General features: G+C 42.9%; 3 protein-coding genes across 4 annotated transcripts; 1 reads left to right on the top strand and 2 right to left on the bottom strand.

The window, feature by feature from the left end:
* Nucleotides 1–66: 66 nt before the first annotated feature.
* LOC131106301 (keratin, type II cytoskeletal 8) lies at nucleotides 67–7642 on the bottom strand. Its single transcript, XM_058055225.2, has 10 exons — nucleotides 7197–7642; nucleotides 4661–4869; nucleotides 4322–4382; nucleotides 2794–2889; nucleotides 2431–2595; nucleotides 1420–1545; nucleotides 1204–1347; nucleotides 1049–1125; nucleotides 917–963; nucleotides 67–597 (listed from the first exon to the last, which is right to left on the bottom strand). The coding sequence occupies exons 1-10, from the start codon at nucleotides 7491–7493 to the stop codon at nucleotides 470–472; spliced, it is 1350 nt and encodes a 449-aa protein (XP_057911208.2). The 5' UTR covers nucleotides 7494–7642; the 3' UTR covers nucleotides 67–469.
* Nucleotides 7643–7743: 101 nt separating this feature from the next.
* On the bottom strand, nucleotides 7744–11834 carry sec13 (SEC13 homolog, nuclear pore and COPII coat complex component). The gene is made up of 9 exons (XM_058055198.2): nucleotides 11661–11834; nucleotides 11429–11473; nucleotides 11082–11197; nucleotides 10852–11003; nucleotides 10652–10785; nucleotides 10450–10583; nucleotides 8826–8946; nucleotides 8197–8343; nucleotides 7744–8130 (listed from the first exon to the last, which is right to left on the bottom strand). The coding sequence occupies exons 1-9, from the start codon at nucleotides 11826–11828 to the stop codon at nucleotides 8020–8022; spliced, it is 1128 nt and encodes a 375-aa protein (XP_057911181.1). The 5' UTR covers nucleotides 11829–11834; the 3' UTR covers nucleotides 7744–8019.
* A 1473-nt stretch (nucleotides 11835–13307) lies between these two features.
* rem1 (RAS (RAD and GEM)-like GTP-binding 1) lies at nucleotides 13308–19975 on the top strand. Of its 2 annotated transcripts, none has more exons than XM_078798576.1 (5): nucleotides 13308–13398; nucleotides 13826–14211; nucleotides 15995–16074; nucleotides 18426–18633; nucleotides 18791–19975. In XM_078798576.1, the coding sequence occupies exons 2-5, from the start codon at nucleotides 13860–13862 to the stop codon at nucleotides 19066–19068; spliced, it is 918 nt and encodes a 305-aa protein (XP_078654702.1). In that variant the 5' UTR covers nucleotides 13308–13398; nucleotides 13826–13859; the 3' UTR covers nucleotides 19069–19975. The 2 variants fall into 2 exon arrangements, with proteins under 2 accessions (XP_078654702.1, XP_057911183.2); XM_058055200.2 differs by having other exon boundaries at nucleotides 15995–16077.
* Nucleotides 19976–24122: the final 4147 nt, after the last annotated feature.

Genomic DNA, 24122 nt, shown 5'->3' with positions numbered 1-24122 from the left:
ACGCAATAACATTTAAAAAACACACAAAAATACACCTTTCTTATTTATTTTTATTATATTAATAAACAGTCTCTAACTGTAATTATCACAGATTTTGATATTACAATCACTGTGAAATTATGAAGTGAACTAAGAGCGGGACAGTAAAATCACAATCATGCAGGTAAGGTGGTTCAAGTCAATCATAAGTTAGTGTACAATTACATTTAAAGACATATAAAACTGATGGATGGTAGTTTAGTTGTAGTATTATCCTATGTGAATGTGAGGCTTAGTAATTATCTAGCAAACCTATCAAATAATAAAGAGGCGGCACCCCCGCTTCTGTGCTATTAATGAAGTTCAATTATTCTAAACAACAACACTTTATTTTTTAATAGCTCAAAGTTTTATCACTAATAATTGTATTAAATGTCAGTAATGAGGTGCTGGGTGGACACCATGATGACAAACATATGTTTGTCACGGATCAGTGTGTGCTGTATCTGCTGTGGTCTCTGGTTTCAGTGGTCTTGATGAGTAGCTTCGGAGTGGGAGAGCCGCCGGCGATGGCGGCGGCGGCGGCGCTTTGGTAGTGGCCGTTGGAACTTCTGCTACCTGGAGAGGGATGAGGAGGAACAATCAGATGTGTTGGAGTTACATTTGTCAGCTGTGAAGGTGCTGCAAGTACACAAGTACACCCACAGGAGAAGATCTGAATAAGTGGTACAAATGGTACAAAAAAAATACTTTATTTTTAAAGTTTAAAAAAAACTGTCTAACCATGAATCAGGAAGTAGCCTGATTCATAGGCGCTAATTTGGTATAGTCCAACAAATATAGGTACATAAAGCAGGGTGTAAACAACAAACAGAAAGACATGTTGGTCCGCAGTGGAGGTCTGCGTTCTGGTAACCATGACAACAAAGTCACTTACTGTAGTTAGAGACGGCCTGGATGTTGATAATGGACTGCTGTCCGAGTCTGAGAGAGAATAAGGACGCATTAAAGGTCGTCCTTTAAGCCCAAAGGTGACAAGGTCACATGGACATCTCGCCCGTTCCCTCACCTGTCTTCCTCCCCTTCTAGAAGCTTCCTATAGGTGGCGATCTCAATGTCCAGAGCCAGTTTCAGGTTCATTAGGTCCTGCAGGTGAAGAGTTCAGCGTGTGAACGTGAGAACACAAAGTAGACCTGAACCGAGTAGCGGTGTCCAGTCCGGCACCTGGTACTCTCTCAGCTGCCGGGCCATGTCCTGTTTGGCTCGCTGCAGTGCGTCCTCCAGGTCCCTGGTGCGGGCTTTGGCCTCTTTGACAGCCATCTCTCCACGCTCCTCGGCCTCAGTCAGCTGATTTTCCAAACTGCCACGCTGGGCGAGACAAAAGAAAGGTCGCAATCAAGGTGAAACCGTTTAACTGCGGAAGGAGACGAGGTTTTATACTTGAGCTTTGACCGCCTCGATCTCACTCTGCAGGCGGCTGATGAGTCGGTTGACCTCGCCCACTTCTCCCTTCACGATGCGGAGCTCGTCTCCGTACTGGCTGGCCTGCACCGACATCTGGTCGAACTGTGGAAAGACAAAATCACTTCCTGATTTTTTTTTTTTGAAGAAGAAGATGGAGGACATAGCAATGCGTATACACCGGCTAACTGTACTGTAATGCTAACTAGCACAATGTCATGATGAGCAATGGGAATAAAGATGCAAAAAAAAAACAGTCCAATGTAGATTTTGCGGCACACCCCAGGGGTCAATACCAGGACCAAAACTGTTCAATCTAGAGAAAAACGACATCTGTAAAGTCACAAAAAACACTATAAAAGACAATTATAAACCCTTTAATCAGTAATTATCTGTTCGTTATCATCAAGTCTGCCATATTATGTAAATTTACACTTTACAACCTTAACCCGTATTGTACCGCATTATTATAATGCTTTTATAATTTTTGTATGTTATTTCAGAATTCATTTTCTACCGCTTTTTCCTCACGAAGAAGCCTATCCCAGCTGTCTTTGGGCGAGAGGTGGGGTACACCCTGGACTGGTCGCCAGCCAATCACAGTGCACATATAAACAAACAACCATTCACACTCACATTCATACCTATGGACAATTTGGAGTCGGCAATTAACCTAGCATGTTTTTGGAATGTGGGAGGAAACCGGAGTACCCGGAGAAAACCCACGCATGCACGGGGAGAACATGCAAACTCCACACAGAGAGGGTGGAATTGAACCTTGGTCTCCTAACTGTGAGGTCTGCGCGCTAACCACTATACCGCCGTGCCGCCCCGTTATTTCAGAATTGATTTAGAATACGTTTGACCAAATGTATTAGCAAATTAAATGAGCTTTGCTTCTTCCTAGTCCTTCTGGGACCCGTGGAACCGTGACTGTAAATGATAAGACATGGGTGAAGACAATTAAGGGGTGACTAAGTAATTGCGCACTTTGTTCTTATACCAGGCCTCAGCTTCCTCACGGCTGCGAGCGGCGATGTCTTCGTACTGAGCTTTGACCTCAGCCACGATCTGCTCCATGTTGAGGCTGCGGCTGTTGTCCATCTGCACCACAACCGACGTGTCTCGGATGCTGGCCTGCAGCTCACGCAGCTCCTGGGACGGCACACAAAACAAAACATCAAAGGCAATTTACAGTAGAGGTTCTCAGTCGGTCTCCTAAATGCTAAATGTTTTTCCGTTATTTTGACTACTACTTCTTATTTAGTTTCTTTTCAGGACATAAAATAAACAGCACAAACAAAGTCGTAGATTTGCACACCACCAAGCAGGAAGTAGTTATTTCTCATATACCTCCTCATAGACATTACGCAGGAAGTTGATCTCATCAGTCAAAGCACCCACTTTGTCTTCCAGATCGGCTTTCACCAGGTAAGCCGAGTCCACGTCCTTGACAATAATGGCGGAAGAAAATGAACTTTTTAACGAGACAAAAAAAACTTTGTAACTTGTATTCCTCTTATAGTGCACAGCTCAGCTTTACAGTCCAATTCATTCATTCATTTTCTACCACTTATCCTCAAAAGGGTCGGACGGGGTGCTGGAGCCTATCCCAGCTGTCTTCAGGTGAGAGGCAGGGTACACCCTGGACTGGTGGCCAGCCAATCACAGGGCACATATAGACAAACAACCATTCACACTCACATTCATACCTATGGACAATTTGGAGTCGCTAATTAACCTAGCATGTTTTTGGAATGTGGGAGGAAACCGGAGTACCCGGAGAAAACCCAGGTATGCATGCATGGGGACAACATGCAAACCCCACACAAAGATGGCCAAGGCTGGAATTGAACTCAGGTCTCCTAGCTGTGTGGTCTGCACGCTAACCACTCGACCGCCATGCAGCCCCAGTCCAATTAATTAAAAAAAAAAAAGAAACATCTCAAGTGAGGCTGCTTGCCGGTCTAGTGGTTAGTGCGCAGACCTCACAGCTAGGAGACCAGGGTTCAATTCCACCCTCTGCCATCTCTGCGTGGAGTTTGCATGTTCTCCCCGTGCATGCGTGGGTTTTCTCCGGGTACTCCGGTTTCCTCCCACATTCCAAAAACATGCTAGGTTAATTAGCGACTCCAAATTGTCCATAGGTATGAATGTGAGTGTGAATGGTTGTTTGTCTATATGTGCCCTGTGATTGGCTGGCCACCAGTCCAGGGTGTAGCTGGCATAGGCTCCAGCACCCCCGCGACCCTCGTGAGGAAAAGCAGTAGAAAATTAATGAATGAATGAACAACTCAAGTGTCATTTTTCCGAAATTTGCCCTTTTATATTCACATTTCTTGCTCGTGATGATCCTTTACAGCAGGGGTCCCCAAACTACGGCCCGCCTCCACCTTTGGTCCGGCCCCCTGAGCAACACCAGATAAATACCCCTCCCCCCTCCTAGAAAAAAAATCCTTGACTCACCCCGTCAAATAGAGCGGAACAATGGCGAAAAGATTAGGTAAGAGAAAAATTGATTCAGAATGCAAGGTATTTAACCTGCAGTGGACAAACGATTATTTTTTTGTTCAATGCAAAGAAAAAGCGGTAAAACCTAGTATTATTTATTTTATTAATAGTGTTATTATTTATTTCCGACTTATTTTTTCTGTGAAGATCCCGGAAAGGGTTATTAATATTTGGTTTTGTGTGGCTTTCTGGAAAACAATAAATGTTTATGTTTAGACACCCATGCAATCGTTACATTTTCTGCTACAAACTGACCCCGGCCCCCCATCAGAGCAGGGAAAAGTTATGTGGCCTTCACAGGAAAAGGTTTGGGGACCCCTGCTTTACAGCGTGTGTGTGTGTGTGTGTGTGAGAGAGTGAGAACACTGACCTTTTTTAGGAGGACAAAGTCATTCTCCAGGTTGTTCCTCCTGTTGATCTCGTCCTCGTATCTATGGACACACTGGACACTTTTACACAACTAATAACAATGTTGCATTATTATTAGTTAAAACTTATAATATAACTTCTATAGCATATGGTTGTATTGCTTATAGCTTCTTCACAGAATTTTAAATATCATAATGTCCGACGCTGCCCTACAAATGACTGGCGACCAGTCTAGCGTAGACCCCACGTCAGCTGGGATAGGTTCCAGCATACCCCCACGACCCTAGTAAGGATGTGGAATGTGGACACTCGTATGACCAAATAGCTCCGCCATACTGACTTGTGCTTGTAGTCCTCCACCAGACCCTGCATGTTCCTCAGCTCGCCATCCAGCTTGATCTTGTCGTTGTTGACCAGATCCATCTGGCGCCTCAGGCCGGCCATGTAGGCCTCGAACAACGGCTCCACGTTGGAGCGACCCACCCCCTGACCTTGAAGCAGCTCCAGTTTAGTCTCCAGCATTTTATTCTGCTGCTCCAGGAAGCGGACCTTGGACATGGAACATGATATCACAAATTAATATTGATAGTAATCAATAATATAGTAACAAAAATTCTAAAAGGAATTATAAATTAAATCGGGGCGGAGGAAAATACATGTTAATGTCATGAATTGGGAAAAATAAATAATTTCTCAAACAACTATGTCAAATAATGGAACACTTCATGTCTGCTCAGTTCAGGTTTCTCCCACAGAAAGACACACAAAGGCTGCTCAGTTAATAGCAGAATCATCCCCCCCCTTGTGAGAGGTGACTTGGCCGTCTGTGACCCCCCCCGGGTCATCAAGTTACAACCTGGGCTCAGTGAAGCGCGGGTCGGGAAGCTTAAATGTCCGCACGATGATGACAGCTTAAATGGCTCATTGAACTCATACTGTTGCTTTCTAAGCTCTCACGCTAATAGAGTCATACAGAAACTGCTTACACTCATTTGGGAAGACTCGGATGTCACAGAATTTGGGTCTGTTATAGTTTTTCCACAGCAACATATTCCATGCATATATTTATGGAATTTGTTTTCTGCACTGCAGGCATACAAATATCCAAAACGTCTAATTGAGTAATTGTGCAACATTTCATTGATTTAGAGCTGTATAGTCTGTTATAGTTTTTCCACAGCAACATATTCCATGCATATATTTATGGAATTTGTTTTGTGCACTGCAGGCTTACAAATATCCAAAACGTCTAATTGAGTCTTGTGCAACCTCTCATTGATTTAGAGCTGTATAGTCTGTTATAGTTTTTCCACAGCAACATATTCCATGCATATATTCATGGAATTTGTTTTGTGCACTGCAAGCATACAAATATCCAAAATGTCTAATTGAGTAATTGTGCAACCTCTCATTGATTTAGAGCTGTATAGTCTGTTATAGTTTTTCTACAGCAACATATTCCATGCATATATTTATGGAATTTGTTTTGTGCACTGCAGGCATACAAATATCCAAAATGTCTAATTGAGTAATTGTGCAACCTCTCATTGATTTAGAGCTGTATAGTATGTTATAGTTTTTCCACAGCAACATATTCCATGCATATATTCATGGAATTTGTTTTGTGCACTGCAAGCATACAAATATCCAAAATGTCTAATTGAGTAATTGTGCAACCTCTCATTGATTTAGAGCTGTATAGTCTGTTATAGTTTTTCCACAGCAACATATTCCATGCATATATTTATGGAATTTGTTTTCTGCACTGCAAGCATACAAATATCCAAAACGTCTAATTGAGTCTTTTGCAACCTCTCATTGATTTAGAGCTGTATAGTCTGTTATAGTTTTTCCACAGCAACATATTCCATGCATATATTTATGGAATTTGTTTTGTGCACTGCAGGCATACAAATATCCAAAATGTCTAATTGAGTAATTGTGCAACCTCTCATTGATTTAGAGCTGTATAATCTGTTATAGTTTTTCCACAGCAACATATTCCATGCATATATTTATGGAATTTGTTTTGTGCACTGCAAGCATACAAATATCCAAAATGTCTAATTGAGTCTTTTGCAACCTCTCATTGATTTAGAGCTGTATAGTCTGTTATAGTTTTTCCACAGCAACATATTCCATGCATATATTTATGGAATTTGTTTTGTGCACTGCAAGCATACAAATATCCAAAACGTCTAATTGAGTAATTGTGCAACCTCTCATTGATTTAGAGCTGTATAGTCTGTTATAGTTTTTCCACAGCAACATATTCCATGCATATATTCATGGAATTTGTTTTGTGCACTGCAAGCATACAAATATCCAAAATGTCTAATTGAGTAAAAGTGCAACCTCTCATTGATTAATAGCTGTATAATAGTAATCATAAGCATGTTGGCTTAGTTCTAATCCTGATAAAAATCTGAGGTCCGTTCGGGTTGAAATGTATCCGTGCTGATGGGAGGAGACAACAATGGCGCCATTGTGGCAGCATGTCACAGACTCCGTGAGAAAGGCTATCGAGGATATTGATGTCCGACTTTATTTGAGCTCAGCTTCCTCCGTGGGAAAAACCGAGACTCGGATGACTGTCATGGCCGACCACATCGAGAACACTTTCACATCTAATGGAAACATTTGTTTTGGTTCTGTTGGTGTTGACCGAGAAAGACTTAAATAAATTATAAGTGTTTGCTTATTCTACACCAGCAGATAATTCCTTAGCTCCAATTTATAAGCTGTTGTTCTGCCTTCATACAGAAATTATTCACCATTGTTTATTATTATTGTTCCCAATATTTTTCTTTCACCACAATATTAGTCATATAGTGAATTGGTAAATTCCACATAAGCAATATATGATATAGTATTACCTTGTCAATGAAGGATGCAAAGCGGTTGTTGAGACTCTTGATCTGCTCCTTCTCGTGCGCTCGGCTCATGGACAGGCTGGGGTCGATCTCCAGGTTGAGAGGGGCCAGCAGGCTCTTGTTGACTGACAGGGAGGCCAACGGGGACCCGGGGCCATGGAGGTGGCCATTGGTGCCTGCGTACAGAGAACTGCTGCTCAGGGAGACGCCACTGAAGCCGGCTGGCGGCGACCCGAAGCCATTCAACCTGCGGGGGACAGGGGTGCTGGAGCTGATCCTCTTGTTGCGACTCAGGCTCATGTTGGGAGGCGAGGAGGCAGCGAAGTGGACGCGTGTGTGTGTGTGTGTGAGGTTTAAGGGGGAGATGTGTGACGTCACTCAGGTGTGTCAGGTGTTCTTATAGCTGCTGCTGCTGGGGGGGAGGAGGAGGCACTGTGGAGTCAAATATCCACTTTCCAGATATTGGAGCTGCATGACATTCACTATATTATTCTAGAAGCAACAAAACAACACAAATTAATTGGTTATGTTGTTTTTTTAATTATTACGTACAAATATGAAACATATGTGGTTTCTGAAAAATACACGCACCTGAAACAAAAGCTGTGTTGAAAAGTCAAAAGAGGCGTAATAGGCCAATAATAGATCATGTGATCTAAAATTTACACCGTCCCCACTGCAGGAGCAATGTTTGGGCACAAGAGTATGGCGGGATATCCAGAAGGAATAGGAGTTTATCCGATTTAAAATAGTCATTCATGATATTTGTGTTTATGAAAAAAAAAATCCAGTCCTCTTGAGAACTTCATTTATCTGTGTGTGTGTGTCACTGCTCAGACTGCTGCGTGTCTGTGATGGTGGAGACGGCGCCCTGGCCTTTGCTGACATCACTGATACACGCCCACTGGCCATCCATGGACTCCTTCCACAGGGTCACCTACGAACAAACAGAAAAGCACATTAAGGATTTGTTCACTGGCAGTGAGCGGTTAAAGTTTCGTACCTTGTTGTCTCCTCCGGAAACGGCCAGGATGTTCCCGGTAATGGACCAGCTGACGTGCCACACAACGTCGTTGAACTTGTGCAGTAGTTTGGCCGTCCACGTGTTGCCGGTCGGGTCGTCACACGTCCATATGAACACACGCCCGTCCTGGAAAGGTCATCCAAAGGTTAAGACCCAATGAAACAAGTGCAGCTGTAATGGGACAATTTCTCTTAGAGTTGGCGCCCTCTAGTGGAGTCAGGGTAAATACAGGCACATGATGCTTTCATGGAAAGTTGTACATTTCTCAACAGTGACTCTAAAGCACAATTTCAAGCAGATTGCAGGGCTCTACATTAAAAACCAAAATGACTTGCCCATGGGGAATCCTTAAGGTGAGAACTACTTGCCCGAACTTGCCCCATGTAAAATGAAAATGATATCATCTAATTTTTGTGGCATCACATGAGAATCTCAAATAAAGATTAAGTGATTATCATTTCGGCGGCACGGCGGTCAAGTGGTTACCGCGCACAAATTTTGTTTTAACTCGCCGCGGGCCATCGGTACATCGTTATTGTCGAGCCCTGAGATTGCTATGCAACATGTGAATGCTACATGGTGGATGCTGTGGAGCGGTGTTACCCAACCTGGGAGCAGCTGGCGATGGTGCTGGTGGGCAGACCGATGGAAGGAGCCCAGCCGACGTCTCTCACCCAATCACTGTGAGCCTCTAGCTTCTGGTCCTCTTTCCACTGGCCGTCCTCTTCTCTGTGCAGGAAGTGACAACCGCGCATGAGCGAGTGAGGTCTGACATCATAGTGTGGTGATACAGAGTATGGTGCCGAGGTTTAAATTAGCGCACTTCCACATTTACACTCAGCATTTTGAGTACTTAAGTGCATTCCAAGTAGAAGTACGGCAGAATGCAGTGCTTCTTAAATACCCAGATGTCACATGACATTTGAGGAATGAGGTGGATGTTGTGGAGCGGTGTTATCCAACCTGATAGCATCTCGGACCTCAATCAAATTTACTCTCCAGCGCGGTCACTGAGGTCCGAGGGCCAGCTCCAACTAGTGGTGCCCAAGACGAGACTTAAGACCAGGGGGGACCGAGCCTTTTCTGTGGTTGGCCCCAAGCTATGGAACTCTCTCCCCTCCCTAGTAAAAAAAAGGCCCCCCAACATCGAAAGCTTTAAGTCTCGTCTTAAAACCCAATTTTATTCTCCGGCTTTTAACTCGGAGTGAGTCGTTCAAGTTCTTTCTTTTAATTTTAATTGGTTTTATTTTTTTATACTTTTATTGCTGTGATTCCTGTTTCTAATATTTTAATATATATTTTACTATTTGGGCGGCACGGTGGTGTAGTGGTTAGCGCACAGTCCTCACAGCTAGGAGACCAGGGTTCAATTCCACCCTCGGTCATCTCTATGTGGAGTTTGCATGTTCTCCCCGTGCATGCGTGGGTTATTCTCCGGGTACTCCGGTTTTTTCCCACATTCCAAAAACATGCTAGGTTAATTAGCGACTTTTATATTTTAGTTTATGTATGTGCTGCACGCCGTACAAGTGGTAAGTGCGCAGGCCTCACAGTGAGTTCAATTCCACCCTCGGCCATCTCTGTGTGGAGTTTGCATGTTCTTCCCATGTTTTTTCCGGGTACTCCGGTTTCCTCCCACATTCCAAAAACATGCTAGGTTAATTGGTGACTCCAAATTGTCCATAGGTATGAATGTGAGTGTGAATGGTTGTTTGTCTATATGTGCCCTGTGATTGGTGGACCCTGCCTCTCGCCCGAAGACAGCTGGGATAGGCTCCAGCACCCCCCGCGACCATCGTGAGGAAAAGCGGTAGAAAATGAATGAATGAATTTTACTATTTTATTTCTTATCTAGTTTTGGATTAAATTCAATTTACACCTTTATTGTATTTTATTTTTACTTTTAATTTTACTAGTCTGTGCAGCACTTTGGAAACTCTGTTTATAAAATGTGCTATATAAATAAAGTGGATTGCATTGGATTGGATGTTGCACTCAACACGTACCAAATGGTGAGTGTGCAGGAATCGACCTCAACCACAATCAATCATTAGCATCTCGGCTGTGCAACGTATGAGGAGAAATCTTCCCATTCTGTGAATGTGACCGTTGTCTGTTCCCCAAACGACACACTGCATTGTGTCAACCTCCGTCTCTTTAGGTACACAATAACTGTCTTTTCTATACTACGTGAAAAACACTCTTCCAAGCAAAGGCGTCTTAAGAACTTACTTCCAGAGTTTGACCAGGTTGTCGCAGCCTCCAGACACAAAACGTTTGACGTAATTTGGTTTCTGTCCCGACGGCTGCTCAATCAGGCTGCCTGGGACCACGGCGGGAGCCCAGCTGACTGCGTTACAGCCAATCTGGGGGAATGTTACATAGAAATCGGTTAACACTGGAATGGTCTGGTCCGGTCTTGACTGGCTCTCACCGTGTGTGCATTGTTGATCTTCTTGATGTCCCACTGCTGGTCTCCCGTGAATGTCAGAAGCGAAATGGTGCCGTCGGAGCTGCCGCATGCCAGAATAAGACCAAATTCATACGGACCCCAGCAGACTGAGTTGACTACAAGAAGACAGATGATTAAGTATCAAACTCGGAGATGAGGGCACACAAGCTACAGGTACCAACCTGACGACTCGTGTCCCATGTATTCATACATCTTGTCCCAGGTGCCGTTCTCCTCCTTCCAGACGATGACTTTGCGGTCATAGGAACAGGAAGCTAAGATGTTACCAAACATGGGGTGCGCCCAAGCCACCTGCCACACAGGACCCTCGTGACTGCGAGAGGAACACAACCTGATGGTTAGTTCAAGTGGGATTACATCATGAAGATTTGGTTAGTGATAAGACATTCACCCTCGGAGGTCGGCCACGAGTATTTGGCCCCCATTCCTGACATCAAAGATCTTGAGGGTTCGGTCAGAGGAGCAGGTGGCCAGCCGAGTGCCATAGTAGTCCATTTGAGCGTCATGCTGCAACATATTAACACACGGACAGTGATTTAATAAATTAAGCAATATCATAACATCATTCCTTCTTTAGCTATTAGGTTGTTTGCTGTTATTGCATTAATAAATACCATTTTGGAAATTATAACGGTCATAACATTTAGCAAGAATTAAATAAGACTCTTCTGATGTTGTGCCAAGTGTGCACTAAAACCGCTGCACAATGTTTGGTGGATAAAGAAAAACATTCCTTACGATCATGTCTTCGTGTGACGTGTCCACTGTGTTGATAACAGAAACCTGTAAATGACAAACACACTTTTATTATGATGTCGCAGGGATAAAAATGTAACGTTCTGGTGCTGCTCCAAAACCACTTCCCCATTATGCTAATATGGCTAGCTACCTCAGCGCTAACACTGATAAAACACACACAGACAAACATGGATGTCCGTATGTGATTTAAAATAAATATCGGCACACTTACCATGACTGCACACTGTCCACACACCCTCCAAATTAAACCTTTCTGGATTAAATTGAGAGAAATTAGAGGGTTCTCCGGCAATTCCGACGTGGCACCAGCCAGAGAAGCCGCTTCCGCCTGGAGCTTCAAGGGGAGTCCTCCGCCGGAAACAAGGAACATAATACACATACGTTCCTTCTACTATTATTTTCTATGGACCAGAGCGGTGACTTAAACAGAATATATGTCTGGCATATGTAACATGTAACGTTTACATAACCTTTTAGGGCATACTGTTACTTACTCTTACTTACTCTACTCTTACTAACATCATAGCGTCGATCGCGAGAGCCACACGGGGGCAGTATAAGACATGCTCGTCCACAAAATGATGATCTGTTACTTGTACAATTTCAGCCTGATGGATCACAGGGGAAGACTTGTCAATAAAGTTAATTCATACAAACTGAGTAAAGTTGGATATGTTCTCTTTTGATCGGTTTTGGTAACTGTGAAAATATAAAAATATAAGACACACAAATATTTTAAAAATACAGTCTTTCGTGAATTAACTAAAAGAGAAGTAAAAAAAAATGGCCGAGTAGAGCCAAAAAATATTCCACTTTCCGCTTTGAATTTGAAACTTTATTAGGTTGTTAAGATCAGTCAGGAAGTGACATGTTCTCCTCTTGCATCATTTTGTTTCCCATGTCAGTGCTAGGCAATGGAAAACGGAACAACATATCAATTTAGGAATGACAAACATATAACTACACTGTAAAATCCATTAGTTAGCCTGACAAAAAAAATAAATATAACTTTAAAGCCATAGTTGACCATAAAAGATGTTTACGTTTTACTTGGTACACTCAAGTGACAATTGTTCAATGATGAGAATATACTCCCAATGTACTGATATGATTAACTTTTGGACCTCTCCTGCTTAATGATGTCACTAAAATATTACAAATAACCTCTCTGACACTGAGACCGCAAAGTAAACATTAAGGCTGAAACCTATTAGAGTGAATATATAATGAATTGTGTGCTGTTTTATCCTTCAATAATGGAAGCCAGTCTCATTATTTCATTTTTCAATCCAAAAAATATGCATGTTAGGTTAATTGGAGACTTTAAATTGTCTATGAATGTGGGTATGAAAGGTTGTTATTCGTGCCTTGATTGGCTGGTGACCCTTCTGAAGTCAGCTGGGATAGGCTCCAGCTCAACCCTGACCCTCATGAGGATAAGTGGTATACAAAATGAACGGATGGAGCAAAAAACATGTTTGAAATCATCAAGTCCCTCCTGACTGAATGATGCTAATATCAGTTTTATTTTTTTTAATAAACATGTTATCAATTAATGTTTCACATGTCAACTAATCCCGCCTGACTTTTTTTTTTTTTTGTCACAGGAAGTGACCACAATTTTTCCTAACCCGAGTCCACACTGGTTAACACACACACACACATTTACACACTCCCTCTTCAGATATCTGATTCTGCTCTGGTGTCGCCCACATGCACACAGCGAGGGAGGTAGATATCTCTGTGATTCCACTGCTGAATTTTTAAAGCTGTTGTGGAACTTTGTTGTTCAGCCGGGTCACAGTGACGGTGCACGGGTGAGTGGACGGGGGTGGGGGGGGGGAGTTGTGTTACATGCAACGACAGACAGACAAACAAACACACAGAAGCTGGAGTGCAGTGGTTTTGTATCCCGAGGCCGGACGGATTTTTTTTAAAGGGGGCGCCAGGTAGGTTGACGACTGCATGATATTACCAGGGAAATTAACTTATTACACTTATTGTGTATGAGTGTGTGCGTTGTGTGGCTTGTGACTTTTGACCTTTGTGTTAGCGACCTTTTAAAGTCACTGAAATGACATCACTTCCACAGTGACTGTGACATTTTATTTACAGACAAAATGGGATGGAATGTAAAGAATAATCCTTCGGATTCGTCACATTTGTAGTTGCATTCATTTTTTGCCAAGATCTTATATGGATGAGAGAAGAATTTTCTATGGAATTTTCCATATTGCAAATGTGTTGGACAGTTCGTAACCCATGTGTGTAATTCATAATATACGTATGATAACAAAAATAGGCACCATTCACATAATTACCACAAAAAGAGCACAATTAGAGTTACTAGTAATTCTTATATGATTGTCTCCTCAGACCAATTCCGTCCTGATGCTGTCCCCATAACAACATGAGTCTCAACATCCAAAGAGACAAGGCTGTCCTGCGGCGGCGAGGCAGCACGCCAATTCGTCCCACCCACCTCCTACAGCAGCCCCTGTGCATCCGAGAGCCCCACAGCCCCGCCAGCAGTGAGCGGTGCCCCCAGCGTAGGCATCCTCCACTGGCACAGTCCGCGTCCTACCACCCCGGAGATAAGTCTCTCCACTACCGAGTGCAATGGAGCTCAGACTCGGACGACGACTCGCAGAGCGATTCAGATTATGTTTACAGGGTGATGTTGCTAGGCGACAACGGGGTGGGGAAGAGCAGTCTGGCCAGGATCTTTGCGGGTGTCACCGAGAAAGAGGAACAACCTGGAGGTGAGATGTTTTGGAGTCCCTTGTTCGCTACACTGCTCAGAGCCCGGGCTGCACGGCGTTCTAGTGGTTAGCGCACAGACCTCACAGCTGGGAGACCTGAGTTCAATTCCACCCTCAGTTTGCATGTTCTCCCCATGGGTTTTCTCCGGGTACTCCGGTTTCCTCCCACATTCCAAAAACATGCTAGCTTAATTAGCGACTCCAAATTGTCCATAGGTATGAATGTGAGTGTGAATGGTTGTTTGTCTATATGTGCCCTGTGATTGGCTGGCCACCAGTCCAGGGTGTACCCCGCCTCTCGCCCGAAGACAGCTGGGATAGGCTCCAGCAGCCCGGCAACCCTTATGAGGATAAGCAGCATAGAAGATGAATGGATAATTATATTAAAAGCTATGAACATGTAAAATGGAAAAGCTCAATTAATATTAGTACAAATGATAAATATTAGGTCTAATTGCTTCATACACAGTTTTGCATGTACGTAGTTGTCGGTATTTTATAGCACTTTTGTGTAGTTATTTAATTTTGCTTTTGTATATAGTTACTGCATAGTGTAACTCTAGGTATAAATAAAGTTATAATTTGTTTTTTACTGTTGGATTTATCATTTTTTGCTATTATTACTTATTTACGTACATATTAGGATTTATTACATTCATTCATTCATTTTTCCTCACGAGGGTCGCGGGGGTGCTGGAGCCTATCCCAGCTGTCTTTGGGCGAGAGGCGGGGTACACCCTGGACTGGTGGCCAGCCAATCACAGGGCACATATAGACAAACAACCATTCACACTCACATTCATACCTATGGACAATTTGGAGTCGCCTGTTTTTGGAATGTGGGAGGAAACCGGAGTACCCGGAGAAAACCCATGCATGCACGGGGAGAACATGCACACTCCGCACAGAGATGGCCGAGGGTGGAATTGAACCCTGGGTTTTGTTACATATTAAAGACAAAAGTAAAAACAATGCCATTATATTTATTTTGCAAGCTATGTAAATCCCCAATGAAAAATAAGATAAAAAATAAATAAAGTACACCCCTGGACAGACACACTAAATACAGTATATATCTTCCATGAAGCTAACGTGCATGTTTACGTAAACATTAAGGATAATTTAGAGTCTTCAATTAAACTCAAGTCTATGTTAATTTAAACATTTACCGTCTTAAATAAACTTCACGTACCCGTTTTTGTTAGAGACAATTTGGCCTATAACATAAATATATTTTGTAAACAATGAAGACTTTGGGAGAAGAATGTACATATTCCTAACCCGGCTTGATCCAAGTGCTAAATGGGGGGCAATGTCAATCACGTTTAATCAAAGTGGACTTGTCTGTTTGCGCTTGACTTTGTCGGGATGTCACAACCTTGAATGACCTCATCGATGGGCTTCGGTGCTGATTGGCCCGAGGCGTTCATTGACATGTTTACTGACCCGGCCCCTGTCTGATGTGATGCGCGCTGGAAAAGTGTGTCGCTTGTTTTCTTGTTTTTAAATCGTCACTATCCCTCTTATGTTCATTTATGTTCCTAATCTCCGCCAAGAAAAGGTAGCACGTGAGTATCATTTTGTCCCCCATAGCTGTTCAACGAATGACATTGTCTCTGTGTGTCAACGTTTCCGCAATATGGCCGTGCACCAACACTAGTAATGTATGCGAAAGAGAAACACAGGAAATGGTTAGAAATAAACAAAAGTCATAATTCATACTCTCCAACACTAGTCCTTCAATTATCACCAATATTAAAGATTTTCATGATGTGTTTTTCAGAGGACACGTACCAGCGAACGCTGACTGTAGACGGCAAGGAAACCACGCTCATCGTCATGGATACATGGGGCAGCGACAAGCTGGTAAAATCCATAGCTACACCGATACACTGATACTGCGTTCTTGTATCGGATGAATAATGCCGTAAGGACGTCAGACACTGCTGCCCCCTATGAAGAATTAGCAGGGCCCCGGGAAGTGGGCGGCAGTCAATCTTTTGTGTTAATTTCTTGCCGGTGTAACAGATAGCAGCTAGTGTGGCTGTGGATAGTCCAATGTCCAATGACTTTTTAACATGAAGTTGTATGACATAGTCCATCAACATGGACTTGGTGTCGTGAACCCAGTTCTGGTTGGATGGGGGGGTTGCTTCACGTCAAAAAAAATCCAACTATCTGTTTAACTCTCAATCAGTGGGGATGTGTGGACGCCTGTTCAAACCAAAGGCATTACCCAGGTCACGTTACAACCAGGGGTCAGCAACCCGCATGTGGCTCTTAAGCCTCGAACCCGAACAAATGTAAACAGAACTGGTCAAATTAAGAAAGATTCACACTTTCCAAAGTTTAGATGATATTTAAAATGTTTTGCGGCTCCCGTCTAGTTACCTTTAGTGAGCGTGGGGGTAAAATGGCTCTTTTGATAGGAAAGGTTGCAGACCCCTGCGTTACACCTTCACCTGGTGGAATGTTTTCTTTTGTGATGTTTAGTGATGTTTAGCAGCTTCCTGTTTGACATGAAAAGGCAGAATTACATTTAAAACATTTTCCCGAAAATTGTCCCTTCTTACCCCGAAAATTGTCCCTTACAACCCCGAAAATTGTCCCTTACAACCCCGAAAATTGTCCCTTCTTACCCCGAAAATTGTCCCTTACAACCCCGTTTTACAGTACTGGAAAGTGCCCAACATCCACAGATTGTGCTACATTCTTAAATTGACTTATCTTATCTGACCTGCAATTGGCTGAGGTCCAGTCCAGGGTGTACCCCACCTCTCGAAAGAATACAGCTGGGATAGGCTCCAGCATGCCCACAACCCTAGTGAGGATAAGTGGTATAGAAAATGGATGGATAGATCTTATCTGACCTGCAATTGGCGGAATACCAGTCCAGGGTGTACCCCACCTCTTGCTCGAATACAGCTGGGATAGGCTCCAGCATGCCCACAACTCTAGTGAGGATAAGTGGTATAGAAAATGAATGGATAGATCTTATCTGACCTGCAATTGGCTGAGGACCAGTCCAGGGTGTACCCCACCTCTCGCCCGAATACAGCTGGGATAGGCTCCAGCATGCCCACAACCCTAGTGAGGATAAGTGGTATAGAAAATGGATGCATAGATCTTATCTGACCTGCAATTGGCTGAGGACCAGTCCAGGGTGTACCCCACCTCTCACCCGAAGACAGCTGGGATAGGCTCCAGCATGCCCACAACCCTAGTGAGGATAAGTGGTATAGAAAATGAATGGATAGCTCTTATCTGACCTGCAATTGGCTGAGGACCAGTCCAGGGTGTACCCCACCTTTCGCCCGAATACAGCTGGGATAGGCTCCAGCATGCCCACAACCCTAGTGAGGATAAGTGGTATAGAAAATGAATAGATAGCTCTTATCTGACCTGCAATTGGCTGAGGACCAGTCCAGGGTGTACCCCACCTCTCACCCGAAGACAGCTGGGATAGGCTCCAGCATGCCCACAACTCTAGTGAGGATAAGTGGTATAGAAAATGAATGGATAGATCTTATCTGACCTGCAATTGGCTGAGGACCAGTCCAGGATGTACCCCACCTCTCGCCCGAATACAGCTGGGATAGGCTCCAGCATGCCCACAACTCTAGTGAGGATAAGTGGTATAGAAAATGAATGGATAGATCTTATCTGACCTGCAATTGGCTGAGGACCAGTCCAGGGTGTACCCCACCTTTCGCCCGAATACAGCTGGGATAGGCTCCAGCATGCCCACAACCCTAGTGAGGATAAGTGGTATAGAAAATGGATGCATAGATCTTATCTGACCTGCAATTGGCTGAGGACCAGTCCAGGGTGTACCCCACCTCTCGCCCGAAGACAGCTGGGATAGGCTCCAGCATGCCCACAACCCTAGTGAGGATAAGTGGTATAGAAAATGGATGCATAGATCTTATCTGACCTGCAATTGGCTGAGGACCAGTCCAGGGTGTACCCCACCTCTCGCCCGAAGACAGCTGGGATAGGCTCCAGCATGCCCACAACCCTAGTGAGGATATGTGGTATAGAAAATGGATGCATAGATCCTATCTGACCTGCAATTGGCTGAGGACCAGTCCAGGGTGTACCCCACCTCTCGCCCGAAGACAACTGGGATAGGCTCCAGCATGCCCACAACAATTAAACAACAATTAAATTGTGTGTAGATGTTGTTCACGTCACTCATGCGATACTCACGCTAGGAGGAAGATGGCCGCACCGCTCAAGACGACTGCTTGAAGGTGGGAAGCGCTTATGTCATCGTCTACTCCGTCACCGACCGCTCCAGCTTTGACGCCGCCGCCGAGCTCCGCATCACGCTACGACGTATCCGCCAGGCTGAGAACCTTCCCATCATCCTCGTTGGCAACAAGAGTGACCTGGTGCGCTCCAGGGAGGTGGCGGTGGAAGGTGAGCTTTGTGATGGTCCTTGGTCCACAGGACAGTACCTATTAGTACTGGTGTCTGTTTTCCCACTGCCTTGGGTCTCCTTACTGTGTAAATACAGAAGACTATTGTGGAATAACATAACTAAGTGGAATAACATGGCATATTTCCCCGCCTCCAGAGGGTCGAGCGTGTGCAGTGGTCTTTGATTGTAAGTTCATCGAGACATCAGCATCGCTGCAGCACAACGTAACCGAGCTCTTCGACGGAGTGGTGCGCCAAATCCGCTTGCGTCGCAACGGCGCAGACGCCTCCCACCGCAAATGCCCTGTACCCAAGCGCAAGGAGAGCATCACCCAGAAGGCTCGCCGCTTCCTGGACCGCCTAGTGGCCCGCAACAATCAGCGCATGGCTCTAAAGGTGCGCTCTAAGAGCTGCCACAATCTGGCCGTTCTCTGAGGAAAATCAACGTCTGGAATCAAAGCTGGACAGGAAACAGTTAGATGACTTCCTGTGGCCTGTGACAGCAGAAGAAAAACTGTCAAACATCATCACGGGCCTGAAGTGAGGAGGTTATCAACCTGTGGATGGCAAAACTCCAAAGAGGACTCGCTAAAACAGCTCCACTATTTTTTGTGGTGGGTTGAGGCAGGAACAGACCATTACATCAAAAACTGTTTTGTTTTTTTTAATTGCCATGTCATCATCTCCTAAAGCTATTTACTAGTTGAAGCACATTACTGCCACCAACAGGACGGGAGAAGAACATTTTGTTTTCTTACTTTTATTAAGAGCCAAAAAAGTTTTTAATGTTTTTTTTTCCATGCTTGACTATTATTTCTCTTCTCTTATGTCTAGTATGAAAGATATTTTACATTAAAAAACAAAACAATGTCTGTGTTTTGTATGTTATGGATGCTAAGAAAACAAAATGGCTGTCCTTGGCTAAGGTCTAAATGGTAATGGTAATGGTTTAATTTCATTTGACCATGCATCAGATTACAATTGAATGCATCCCATAATCAGTTCACAGTTCCACATGTCCAAAAGGAGTAGGAAGAAGCAAAGCTTATTAAATCCTACCCCTCCATCTGGTACTTTTACAATCAGTAACTGTTACATTTGTTCACTTCCTGCTTTCCATAATACAATTTAAGGTTTTTTTTTTGTTGTTTTAATGATGTGACCCTACAATGACATAATGGGTACCATAGTAACTGTCAAGGCAAGGGTAAGAAATGCTTCTGTTTTCATTTAAGCATCCCACAGGATAAGGTTTTAATGTACGATCATACCTCGCTATATCACAGTTCAAATATCACTCCCTTGCTATATTGCATTTTTTCCCAAAAAAATAATGAATAAATAATTGTTGCTTCATGTTGACTATGACCTATTATTATATGCAAGTTCTCCTCTCATTCCATGTGGAAGTGGTAAGATTTTGGCTGCTTTGTTTTTCTTCACCGGTCCGTTTGAAACACTTTTAGGTTATAATAAAGTAAATTGGAGAGTAGCTTAGTCGCTTGCTATGCTAGTGGCAGTAATCCTGTAGCCTGCGCAATGTGATGTAAACAAAGAATAATAGGGTGTAAATGTGACTATGTCTACAGGGCTTTAAAAAAATGTGAAAGTCATACAAAAATATTACTTTTTTTATTATTGAATCCTACTTCATGGAAATTCACTTATCACAGTCAGTTCTAGAACTAATTAACTGTCATAAACGAGGTATTACCGTAATACTATACGCGCCATCCATTCATTTTCTATACTGCTTATCCTCATTAGGGTAACAAGAAGGAAACTGGAGTTCCTGGAGAAAACCCATGCATGCACGGGGAGACACAACATGCAAACTCTGAGAATCAAACCTAGGTCTTCCTGATCGCCTAACTGTGTGGCCTACATGGTAACCACTCATCCACTACCAATACAATTTTTTTTTTTTTAAGACCAGTAGAAAAATTGCAATTTTACTTTCAAGATGTTCTCACGTGTTGCAGTTGGAGTTCCTGCAAAGGTCCTTCCAGAGGAAGGTGTTTACGTTATGGTGGTCGTCATGCGCAGAACTGACATGCTGACACTACAGTATAGTTCGACACTGGGCAGGCAGCAGTGTTTTCCTGACTGTCTTTGTCTAAGGATTTAGACTCCTTCCAGACTCGGACTTGTAATGATCTGGTCTCGTGGATCACCATGACACCGGTCCTGCCTTTACAGACTGTCTGGGGCTGAGCCTGCAGAGGCTACACCATTAATAGCGGTCACGCTACTAGCGCTGACCATGTACGGATGGTTTACTATTGCTAATTGCTAAAGATGCTAGCGCTGGCAGCATCTGGGGTTACCATAGCAACCCCACTATTATCATTGTTATCAATTGTAGGCAAGCTTTATGGCGATATTAGTTAGATAGGAAAACAATATGGCTGCTTTAATGTGTGCATTAAAACCGAGGAAGTGTAGTGTGGTGCGTAAGTGTTTATGTGTGTGTGTGTAGTGAGGGGTAAACACACTGTTTAACACCCCCCCCCCCCCATACACACACACAGGAACAAGACTTTAGAGAGACAGTAGATGGAAATGGAAGAAGAGTGTTGAACATTGATTTGATGAGGGTAATGGAAAGAATGCATGACTCTACTCAACCCGGATGACACACACACACACACGCACACACACATACACACAGCACCATGTAAACATCCTCTCAGGGTGCAGTTGAGGACCAGAGGCCCACGACTGTCAGATCCTTTTCATATGCTTCGTACAAAAGGAGAAACACAGCGGATATACTATATTTACAGTTGAAAACTCTAAATCAGTGGTCTCCAACCAGTAGCTTGGGACCCACCAGTAGTTCCAAAAGGTTTAAAGAATATTTACTTCAACTTTTAATATATTTTATAACTGTTCAAATCAGACGTTACGCCTCTATTTAATGACAAATTACTACAAAATAGCATAACAGTACACCGTTTGCGTGCAAATGTGAGTACAATTGAAATGTCTTATATAAATAAAACAGAAATATTTTGCTCTAAGAGTGATGAAAGTGAGACCCCCCTACTCTACACCGTCTTCAGCAGTTGTGCCTGTCAAGCGTGCACCTGAAGACGGACTATAAACAATGAGCATACAGGTGCAAAGTAAGACAATACTATTTAAACGTTTACTTTTCTTTACACTTGCGAATGTTAAAAATGCGACTTAAAATATTACCTGTCCATTTAATGAATATTTTTTCTATTCCAGTTTAACCTTGGAATAGATTATTTTAAAATAATAATAAAAAATAAAAAACTCTGGTTCCCTTCCTGTGACCCTAATGAGGATAAGCGGTATAAAAAATGGATGGATGGTGCATACAGTACTACGGTAATACCTCGTTTATGACAGTTAATTGGTTCTAGACCCGACTGTGATAAGTGAATTTCCATGAAGTAGGATTCAATAATAAAAAAAAGTAATATTTTTGTATGACTTTTAATTTTTTTTTTAAAGCCCTGTAGAGATAGTCACATTTACACCCTATTATTTGTTTACATCACATAGCACAGGCTACAGGATTACTGCCACTAGCATAGCAAGCAACTAAGCTACTCTCCAATTTACTTTATTATAACCTTAAAGTGTTTCAAACGGACTGGGGAAGAAAGACAAAGCAGACAAAATCTTACCACTTCCACATGGAATGAGAGTAGAACTTGCATATAATACGTCTTCCAGTATTTTTGGAATAATAATAAGTCATAGTCAACATGAAGCAACAATCATTTATTAATTATTTTTTGGAAAAAATGCAATATAGCGAGGGAGTGATATTCGAACTGTGATATAGCGAGGTATGATCGTACATTAAAACCTTATCCTGTGGGATGCTTAAATGAAAACAGAAGCATTTCTTACTCTTGCCTTGACAGTTACTATGGTACCCATTATGTCATTGTAGGGTCACATCATTAAAACAACGAAAAAAAACAAAAAAAAAAACTTAAACTGTATTATGGAAAGCAGGAAGTGAACAAATGTAACAGTTACTGATTGTAAAAGTACCAGATGGAGGGGTAGGATTTAATAAGCTTTGCTTCTTCCTACTCCTTTTGGACATGTGGAACTGGGAACTGATTATGTGATGCATTCAATTGTAATCTGATGCATGTTCAAATGAAATTAAACCATTACCATTATTTCTATTTACATCACCTCCTCAGGTTAACATTATCACTACATAACACATAATGTAATACTTATTGTATACTCAAGATGACAGAAGGGGTTAAGATGCAGCAAATGAGTGGAGTGGATAGGTGACGCTGACGTCACCTTCGTCCCGGGCTGCATATGCTATACACACGTGCAGCTTTAGCCTTGTTTTATGGCACACTTAGAAGCTAACAAATGTCATCATGTGTTTAGACAAAGTGCAGATTCCTTTCTCTCTGCTCCACACACACACACACACACACACACAGCAGAGAACCACAAGAATGTAAAGTGAACACTCTCAAACACACGTCCAGCTGTTGCTGTGTGTGAGCAGGGTGGAGTGAACTGTGGCTCCCCCTGCTGGATGGTGGGAGGTTTTTCAGGTATCAGCTCTTTTGTCATTCATTCATTCTTTCTCCATACTTAAGGGTGGCCGCAGGAGCCAAAGACAGCAAAAAAGGCCACTTTTCCGACGGGTACATTTTCAGCTGTATTACTGTAAACACTTTTCGGTTCCTGGAGGTGAGTCAGACCCACTACACATTCATTGGAGGTGGTGGTAGTGTGATGGTGTGGGGCTGTTTTGCTGCTTCAGGACCAGGAAGACTTATCGTGATAAATGGAACCATGAATTCCGTTGTTTACCAAAAAAATCCTGAAGGACAATATCCTGCCATCAGTTTGTGACATCAAGATAAAACAAATTTGGCTTCTGTAGCGGGACAAGAATCCAAAACACACCAGCAAGTACACTTCTGAATGGTTTAAAAAAAATAGCTTGAAAAAACAGCCAATGATTGTAGTTGTTACTGCTAAGTGTGACCAATCAGATATTCGGTTTAGGTGGGAATGTAGCTTTGATTTTTTTCCTCTCCTATAACTCATTCAATCACAGCCATTTTCCTCAAAAAAACAACCATTTCAGTAGAATAAATTTTAAACAATTTTGCTTTCAAGACACATATAATAATATTGTGTTCTATGTGGGGCAACACGAGGATTAGGACTACGAGTTAGCAACAACGTAAATACAAGTTATGCTAGGCTAATTGCACCAGTGAAACGGACCGTGTTTAAGCTTACAGTGGTTTAACAATTGGTTAAAAAAAGTAAAAAAGTTACCATAAAAATGATAAAAATAAAAATGTATGGTGATTTTACTGGTGGCGAGACACCAAAAGCACATACCTGTCAAAAGCAGCACCTGGGGAAAGAGACAACCGGAAGCCAAGGCCTTTTGGTCCATAATGACACAATCGGATCTCTACAACAATAAGGCCACAATATAACCACAATATAAC

The sequence above is a fragment of the Doryrhamphus excisus genome, linkage group LG18 (assembly GCF_037039965.1).
Source record: "Doryrhamphus excisus strain RoL-2023G ecotype Guam linkage group LG18, RoL_Dexc_Guam_v1.1, whole genome shotgun sequence".
Classification (NCBI taxonomy): domain Eukaryota; kingdom Metazoa; phylum Chordata; class Actinopteri; order Syngnathiformes; family Syngnathidae; genus Doryrhamphus; species Doryrhamphus excisus.
The sequence above is the reverse complement of the archived record's forward strand: the minus strand, read 5'-3'. Positions and strand labels throughout refer to the sequence as shown.

What these genes read in the sequence shown, in the direction of transcription:
- LOC131106301 (XM_058055225.2), bottom strand. Translation starts at nt 7,493, where the DNA reads ATGAGCCTGAGTCGCAACAAGAGGATCAGCTCCAGCACCCCTGTCCCC. An exon ending in AGGCCTGGTATAAGAACAAA is followed by an intron (nt 1,546 to 2,430) that starts GTGCGCAATTAC and finishes GTCTTTCCACAG; the next exon opens with TTCGACCAGATGTCGGTGCA. An exon ending in TCGAGGCGGTCAAAGCTCAA is followed by an intron (nt 1,348 to 1,419) that starts GTATAAAACCTC and finishes TGTCTCGCCCAG; the next exon opens with CGTGGCAGTTTGGAAAATCA.
- sec13 (XM_058055198.2), bottom strand. Translation starts at nt 11,828, where the DNA reads ATGTGTATTATGTTCCTTGTTTCCGGCGGAGGACTCCCCTTGAAGCTC. An exon ending in AACCTGGTCAAACTCTGGAA is followed by an intron (nt 8,947 to 10,449) that starts GTAAGTTCTTAA and finishes CTTCCTGCACAG; the next exon opens with AGAAGAGGACGGCCAGTGGA. An exon ending in CCATCGCCAGCTGCTCCCAG is followed by an intron (nt 8,344 to 8,825) that starts GTTGGGTAACAC and finishes TGACCTTTCCAG; the next exon opens with GACGGGCGTGTGTTCATATG.
- rem1 (XM_058055200.2), top strand. Translation starts at nt 13,860, where the DNA reads ATGAGTCTCAACATCCAAAGAGACAAGGCTGTCCTGCGGCGGCGAGGC. An exon ending in CATGGGGCAGCGACAAGCTG is followed by an intron (nt 16,078 to 18,425) that starts GTAAAATCCATA and finishes TACTCACGCTAG; the next exon opens with GAGGAAGATGGCCGCACCGC. An exon ending in CAGGGAGGTGGCGGTGGAAG is followed by an intron (nt 18,634 to 18,790) that starts GTGAGCTTTGTG and finishes CCCCGCCTCCAG; the next exon opens with AGGGTCGAGCGTGTGCAGTG.